At 61.8% G+C, this 7,781-nt stretch overlaps 1 protein-coding gene across 2 annotated transcripts; it reads right to left on the bottom strand.

Moving 5' to 3' along the window:
* Positions 1–2,963: 2,963 nt before the first annotated feature.
* Positions 2,964–6,423, bottom strand: LOC114510152 (C-type lectin domain family 4 member G-like). Of its 2 annotated transcripts, XM_028528867.2 has the most exons (9): positions 6,312–6,423; positions 5,894–5,995; positions 5,466–5,519; positions 5,257–5,319; positions 5,020–5,124; positions 4,642–4,731; positions 4,317–4,465; positions 4,081–4,196; positions 2,964–3,816 (listed from the first exon to the last, which is right to left on the bottom strand). In XM_028528867.2, the coding sequence occupies exons 1-9, from the start codon at positions 6,364–6,366 to the stop codon at positions 3,678–3,680; spliced, it is 873 nt and encodes a 290-aa protein (XP_028384668.1). In that variant the 5' UTR covers positions 6,367–6,423; the 3' UTR covers positions 2,964–3,677. The 2 variants fall into 2 exon arrangements, with proteins under 2 accessions (XP_028384668.1, XP_035869859.1); XM_036013966.1 differs by lacking the exon at positions 5,257–5,319.
* Between the last annotated feature and the right edge of the window lie 1,358 nt (positions 6,424–7,781).

Raw genomic sequence — 7,781 nt, 5'->3', positions numbered from 1 at the left:
TCCCCGACGGGCTGGGAGCAGAGCTGTAGCCACAGGCCATGGGGTGACGTCCCACTGGGCCAGAAGGCAGAGTTGCCTGGGCTGTCGGGCAGCTTTCTGCTTGACCTGCTGGAGCCAAGTGGGGGCCAGCCCAGACCTTCCATGGGAGGGGCCCAGGACGATGAAGGCGAAGGGCCTGCAGGGTGACCCCAGCCCCCCAGACACCTCTACCCAAACGTGCCAAACGTAGAGGCGCAGAGGGCCAGCCGTAGAGGTGCGGGGCCAGCGGCCCACGACCTCCCAGGAGGGCAAGGCTCGTGCCACACCGTCTCCCCGGATGCCCCTGGGCAGGAGGTCTTTGAGACCCTGCCTCCCTCCTCACCCACACAAGCCGCTGCTGTGCCGCTGGCCCAGGCTCAGGAAGGTCAGCAGGCCCGGGGCCCTGCGTCTCGTGCCCTGAGAGCACGGCCAGAGCGGCTGCTGAGGAAGCACCTACCCGACCGCTCAGACGACAGCCTCCTCTGGGCCGGCTGGAGGGCTTCTCCGTCTGACCCGACCCAACCTGCAAGACACGGGAGGTCTGGCTGTGCTGAACCAGGTCCCGGCTGGTCACGCGCACCTACAAGGCCTGCTGTGAGAAGCGGGAGCTGATGGACAGGGAGATGCGGCTGGACAAGGATCGGGAAGGCCTCCTGCACCTGGTGGGTGGTGCCCACGACAAAAACAGGGAGAGGGGCAGGAACCCACCACTGACTGTGTTCCGGAGGAGGGTGCCACGTGGGGACGGTCCCCAGTGGGGCGAGCACAGGAATGTGTCCCACCTCCCCACAGTGTGTGATCCCAGCCGTGTAGGCTTGCGATCCCGAGGGCTTGGCACCTGCTTCCTCGGTGCTGCCCAGAGACACAAGGGCAGGTGTCGGGATCCCGGCGGGCAGCTTGCTGAGGGGTAGGCGCACGGGAATGTCTCGGTGCTCCCACGACCGGCCCAGCCTCATAGGTACTCAAGTAACTGAAATAATGTTACTCTGGGGACTGGCTTATTTCCTTATTTCCCAAGTGCTAGGAGTGTCTCTGATCTCCACGAGGACCCCTCGGCTCATACCGGAGTTGATACCAAGGACGTGGCTCAGGTTGGGGGCTGACCACGCCAGAAAGGCCGACCGGGGCTGGGCGGACATTCAGCCAGCCAACCCCCAGGGAGAGGAGTGGGGCTGGAGAAGCAGTGCAGGCACCGAGCAAAGATTCGCCTGTCACGCCTTCATCACGAAACCCCTAGAAAAGCTCCACACACCAGCGCTCACAGGAGCATCCTGGCCGGGGAGCACGTGGAAGGGCCATGGGGAGAGAACACGGGAGCTCCGTGGGAGCCCCGCCCCACCCAGCCCTCGCCCTGTGGGTCTCCTCGTTGGCCAGCCCGAATCTGCGTCCTTCACCATACAATTGTACGTGGAGGGCTTTCCTGAGTGCCGAGTCATTCTGACAACTTAGGGAGCCAGAGGGGGTTGTGAGAGGCTCTGCATTTGTTGGGGTTGGTCTGAATCTCCTGGTCAGGAGTGGGGGTGGCTTGGAGACTCCTGAACTCACAGCTGAGGGGCGTCTGCACGAACTGGGGCACTACAGGAAAGCACCCCGGATTACCTGCATGGGCCTTAAGGTGCAACTGCAGGTGTCCCTGCAAGAGGGCAGCAGAGGAAAGGGGCCCAGAGGAGAAGGCGGTGTGACCATGGGGGCGAGATGCTGCCCTCCCGGCTGTGCGCTGGAAGGGGCCATGGGCCAGGAAACGCACGGGGTGCTGCTGAGGAAGCTGCAGGACAAGGACACGGGTCCCCCCCCGCCCCCCACACACCCGGAGTGGCCCGAGGGAGCCTGGTCCTGGGACACTGTGTTTCGGCTCAGCGAAACTAACCTTGAGCTTCTGTACTGCACAGAATGCCTGCTTTTTCTTTAAGCCCTACCCAAGGATATGTTTATTGATGGTTAGAGAGACAGGGAAACATCGACATGAGAGAGAAACATCGGCCGGCCAGTTGCCTCCAGTACACGCCCCAACTGGGGAACAAACCTACAACCCAGGTAGGTGTCCTGACTGGGGGTCAAACCCAGGACTTTGAGGAATATGGGATGACGCTCCAACCAACTGAGACCCCTGACCAGGCCCTAAGCCACAGGACGTGTGCTGTCCTAAGCCATCCAGCGGTGCTCATGTTACAGCGACCCTAATGGACCCATGCACTCCTGCAAGCTGACCCTCTGGGAAGCTGCCAGTCTGGCTGACAGTTCACTGGGTGTGCTCTCTGTCCAGGGGTCAGACAGCTCCCGGGCCGGGCCAGGGCCTTGCTCTGAGCCGCACGTGGAAAGGGCACAGAGAAGGGCGGGAGGGCTGGCTGCTGACAGCACTGAGCGGCGTCACCTGTGCAAGGTGTGTCGGCGGTGTCCTCTCTTCCTCCTGCTCAGTCAGTGCTCTCGGGGCCGGGCACCCCAGGGGCCACCAGCAGCTTGGGTTTTGCACTCAGTTCTTACCCCTTAGTTAGACCTGACTCCCCTGGAAATTTCAGGACAGCCCCCAGGGCCCAGGACAGGGGCAGGAAACCTGGGGAGAAGGGTGAATTCAGATCAAAACCCCCAGTGGATAAAGCCAGGCTTTGTGGGCCCTGTACCCACCAGTGGGGTTCCGCCCCACTTCCTGCCTTCCGACACCCTCCACGTGCTGAAATCCCATTGGTCCTCGAAAGCTCATCTTCTCTGGGACGTATTTCCCCATTGTCCCACCCAGGGGTCACAGAACCTAAGTGCCTGAGACACAAGGCCCCTGCTGCTCAGATCCCAGCAGCCCCTCTCACACCCGCCTCAGGGCCTTGTCTCAGGCCGCCTGATGTCGCCACAAGGCAGTGACAGTGTCTTCCAGAGAAGGGGCTACCCCTTTGGTATCTCAGCACAATCTCTCTCCCCGAGGACACAGTTGGCTCCCTCAGGCCCGTCCTGCATCACTCACTCCTGGATTCCTCCACTGAGTCTCTCACGGGTCACAGCAGTCCTGCGCTGAGCCGGACCAGAGTGCGACAGTTGGGCGCAGGTGGGAGGCAGGACTGGGCCTGCCTCACTCGTGTGTCCCCAGTGTCTGCACAGCCCTCCTGGCCCAGAGCAGGCCAGTCACTCGGGTTCAGGGCATCATAGAACCATGAGGACACTCAGAGAGGTCGGGGTCACTCACAGGGATCACGTCAGGGTCTTTGGGATAAAACTTAGAAGGTTCCCACAGCTGGGAGCCAAGGTTCATATCTCAAACGTGTCCCGATGCTCCGTAGGGCTTCGAGGACAGACACAAAACCCCTCTCCTTGAGGCCTCCCAGGCCAGGGGAGAAGGCAGGAAGACCAAACAGCTCCATCTCTGAGCCACCTGACCTCGGCTGGGGAGGGACGTGGGGCCAGATCAAAGGGCCCAGGAGCCAGGGTTTTGGAAGAGGTGGAGGTTACGCTAGGTCCGAGGGGAAGAGGTTGGAGCGGAGGTCCCAGATCGCAGGCACTGGACCCGGCTGAGTGGGGCTGTTTCTCCTCAATAGCGGTGGGCGGGAGAAGAAAAGACACACACACCAGACGGTGGTGGGAAGAACCAGGAGGGCCAGCAGCTGAGGGACGACACGGGCAGCTGGTGGCCTGGCTCAGGCGGCAGCTGGTCTGGCTCAGGGGACTGGGTGGGCTCAGCAGCTGAGCCTCTTCTCGCAGATCCAGTTGTCCTTCTCACTGTCGCAAGGAGCGTCGTTCCATAGCCCGGTACGCAGCATCATGACGCAGTCCTCGCGCCCCAGGGAGTCATTGGGCTCACCCCGGTTCCAGTGGCTGCAGAGGTTTGGTTGGGGTGTGGTTGGGGGTTTGGCTGAGGATGGCCCTAGGTCCAGCCCATTTGTTGTGTGGGGCTAGTCTAGACACCCTGAGGGTCTAACTTAAGCAAGGCCCTGGGGTATAACTTTATAAAGCCCAGAAGCTGTGCCTCAGCCAGTTCCTGGTGGCTAGCTTGGCCATCCCTAAGGAGTGCTTGAGATCTGTCCAATGCACTTGTCCCCAGGGGCTGACCTGTCTCCTTCCCCTCCTCCCTTTCCTTACCTGAAGCTGAGCGAGACTCCGTCTATCCACTGATAGCTCTGGACCTTGCTCGCGTGGCGCACGGCCCTGAGGCCCAGCCAGTAGCCGCGGCCTCTTGTATTCCGACTCAGGAAGCCCTGGATGGAAGGAGAGGTTAGTTGCCTTGCCAGTGGCTGCCACCCGCAGACACCTCCCAGCCATGACCCCTGCGGTGAACTCCCCATCCCACCTCCAACCACACTGCACTGGCCACGCACCTGCTCCTCCAGGTTCCCGACAATCACCAGGTGCGCACCCGCGCCCGCGCAATTGTGCTGCGCCTCTTCCCATCTGGCCCGCACCACCGAGAAAAAGTAGCAGGAACCCTGGAAGGGCAGCCACGACGTGGGGCACTGCTCACAGGAACCTGTGGGGTGGCAAAGGTCCATGAAGTTGACTGCTCCCAGGTGCAGCACTCAGAGGGAGTTGAGGGTCGCAGGGCAGAGCCATGGAAAGGGCGGATTCCGGCGGATCAGGGACCCAACGGGCCCGCGGGCAGGTCCACTAACCCCGTTGTGCACGCCCATGCCCCTTCCTGCTCACTGTTTCCAGCTCGGACGGCCTCCAGCTCCCGGAACAGCTCGCTGCGGATGTTCTCGCGGTCCCTCCCCGCTTCAGCCAAGCTCTGGGTCACTGCGAGGTCACGGGAATCCAGATTGTATGTGGGTAGGGTCGGAGTCAGGAGAAGGGTTGAGATGAGGGGAGGGGCAGCATCACCGGAGGACCGTTATAGCGAGGAGGGTCCCCGTGGGGTGGGGGGTCAGAGGTGTAGTCCACGGGCAGCGTCTAGGACTCAGGGTCAGGATGGGGGACAGGATCGGGGTTAGAGGTCAGGATCACAAGGATCAGCATGTAAATCACGGGTCGGGACACTGGTATGGTGAGGGATCCGGTGTGCGTCCCAAGACTGGGGTCCCTCACCGAGCTCGCTCAGTTCTTTCAGGGCGCTCTGCTGCTGGATCAGCTTCACCTGCGCCTCCGCAAGTTCTGCGCGCGCGGTCTTCAGCTGCGCCTGCGTGCCCAGGCCTAGGAGCGGCGGGGGTGGAGGGGTGGAGGGGGACGCCTGAGATCTCCTACCCTCGAGTCCACAGGACCCGCCCCCAGCCCACAGGACCCGCCCAAACCCGCAGGACCCGCCTCTCAGCCCACAAGTCTCACAGCAGCTATTGCAGGCTCGGAACTCTTCCTTCAAGTGGCCCAGCACCACCGTCTGCTCCGAGGCTGGAAAAACCCCCGCCCAACGCAGACATGCCAAGTCACCCATGGGGACTCGTGAGACACCCTTCACCACTCCCGGGCCAGCTCTGGGGAGCCTGGGGTATCCGCCCACCCACTCACAAACCCGGGAGCCCCTGGTCTGCACGCACCGTTTGCTCTCAGCAGGTCCTGGCGCCGAAGCAACTCCCCCTGCTGCGTGGAGGCTGTGGAGAGAGGCTCCTGCAGGCGCAGCCCAGGGACGAGGGAACTCTCCCCTCGCCCGAGGGGTGTGGGGACCACAGTCTTGGGACGCACACGGGGCGGGCAGGGGTACAGCGCACACGATACGCCCTCGAACCGAGCAGAGACAAGCACACGGGGCTGTGCTCACTCATTGATGCATACACATGCGCACAAGTGTGGGTACACACAGCTCCAAGAGGCACACGAACCGTTCGTTCACAAGCATTCACCCTGAGCCCCAGGCTGGGATCCGGGACCTAGCTGGGGCGCCCTGGGGCAGAGGGAAGAACTAAGCAGGGAGTTGGGCTGGGGGAGGGCTGGGACACAATCTCCCCTTCCTACATGGTCCACTCACCCTTGGAAAGCAGGATGCTCAGGATGAAGGCCCACAGGACTGCAGTGACCACGAGAGCCAGGGCCAGGAAGAGGAACCGCCGTCCCCAGCGTCCACAGGGCCCTTGGGCAACAATAGACTCCTGGGTCCCTCAGTCCCAGGACAGTCCTGGCTCTCTGGGCCCCGAGGACCATGCCCTGGACACTTGGGTCCCAGAACACCAGGGTTCCGAGAGGTTAAGTGACCTGCCTAATGGCCACAGCCCTTCAATGATGGAGTGGAAATTTGAATCTACATCCCGTTGCCTCTAGAGCCTGTGGGGTCTCTCCTGCACCCACAACTTGCTCCCTCTCTAGGCTGTTCTCCTCCCTCTCCCATCAAACCCCAATTAAGAGGGACCCCAGGGGCCTGGTGAAGCAGTCCCACTGCTTGCTCATACCTCCGGGGACCTCGTCCAGCCCGCCACCCCACTTGCTGTACCCGGCAGTGTCCATGGTGAGCAGGCTCCCAGCCCTGGACACTGATATAAATGTAGCCCCCTCCTCCCCCCAATGCACCCCCCTCCCCCGTTTCCTTCCTTATCATCTCCTGCGTGTCAATTCCTGGTAACAAGGACCCACTGACCAATCACAGGGCTGGATGGCCCTTTGTGGGCTGAGCTGGCATTAAGGGTGAGGTGGGGCAGGGGAAGTGGAAGAATGCTGAGTGAAGGGGGTGGGAGACTGCTGTGTGTGTGGGGGGGGGGTCTGTGCTGCAGAGGGTGGATGTCCATAGGAAGCAGAGCGCGGGCGTGCTTCTGAGTGTGCGTGTGCAGGTGTGCTTGCTCACTATCAACCTCCCTGGGCTGGTAGCTGCAGCAACATCTGCAGGCCGGTGTAGGGGGCTTTGCTTTAGAGCTAGGTCTCCACCTCTTACAGGTCAGAGACTGGGCTCCCTCCTGAGAGGGGCAGCCTGAACCTGTCCAAGCTTCAGCCCCTCCTGGGGGGGACCCTGAGAAAGCCCTCTCAGGCCTGGACCACCGGGCTAGCTCAGCTTCCCTCCACCATTCTCCCACAGTTACGTGCCAAAGGCTGACTCTTAACCCAGCCCTCCGCCAGAAGGGAGAACACAGACGGTCAGCTGGGCTACTGGACTTCAGTCTTGGGCAGAGGGGTGTAGGGTGTATGTATGTAGCTTCCAGCAGCCTCGGTTTTGTCCTCTGTGCAGAGGGGCACAGTGACGGGGACTGTCTCCAAGGGATGCTGTGACAAGGGAATGAGGTCATGTATCTCAAGCGCTGGCACCGTCCCCAGGCACAAAACCCACTGCACACTCATTCATCCTTTCAACAAATACTGAACGCCCCCGGGTGCCAGGCTTCGATCTCGGAACTGGGCATCGTCCGCGGTGGTGCACAGTCTGGTGGCACCTTACCGGGAAGTGAACTGCAGGCCGGGGACCCGAGCAGGCAACTGCACAGCGCGGATCAGAACTCACCACAGGGGATGTGCTGACGGGAGGACCGGCCCGGGTGGAACAGCGGGCCCTGCAGTCTCTGCGGGTGATGCCCACTACCAGACCCTGCCACTGTGCTTGTCTGCCGCGTCCCAGAGGTAGCAGGCACAGCAAGACGTGGGGATGAAGAGGGCAGCACACACCAAGGGCCGCACGTCCTGGTGGCCTTGTGAAGGACACTTCCTTCAGTGGACACTACCACCAGTTTGATGTTTATCTCGCTGGTCACGCTGCTCTGACCATTAATGACAGAAATATTTATGGCCACCTGGCAAGGAGCGCATCATCACTGACCAGAAGGCTTCAAGTGCTTGCTAAGGTCACTGAGGGTGGTCACGGCACAAACCTAGAACTCAGGTGAAATGCGGACCCAGAGCTGGAGCTGGTTCTGGGCACGTTTGCATGTACGAGCCGG

Source organism: Phyllostomus discolor, chromosome 13, assembly GCF_004126475.2.
Source record: "Phyllostomus discolor isolate MPI-MPIP mPhyDis1 chromosome 13, mPhyDis1.pri.v3, whole genome shotgun sequence".
Taxonomy (NCBI): domain Eukaryota; kingdom Metazoa; phylum Chordata; class Mammalia; order Chiroptera; family Phyllostomidae; genus Phyllostomus; species Phyllostomus discolor.
Note: the sequence above shows the minus strand (reverse complement) of the source record. Positions and strands in the feature narration are given on the sequence as shown.

Excerpts from the sequence above, each read along its gene's own strand:
- LOC114510152 (XM_028528867.2), bottom strand. The coding sequence starts at position 6,366 with ATGGACACTGCCGGGTACAGCAAGTGGGGTGGCGGGCTGGACGAGGTC. Across the intron at positions 4,197-4,316 it reads TCGGGAACCTGGAGGAGCAG|GGCTTCCTGAGTCGGAATAC; the intron begins GTGCGTGGCCAG and ends CCTTCCATCCAG. Across the intron at positions 3,817-4,080 it reads GGAGTCTCGCTCAGCTTCAG|CCACTGGAACCGGGGTGAGC; the intron begins GTAAGGAAAGGG and ends AAACCTCTGCAG.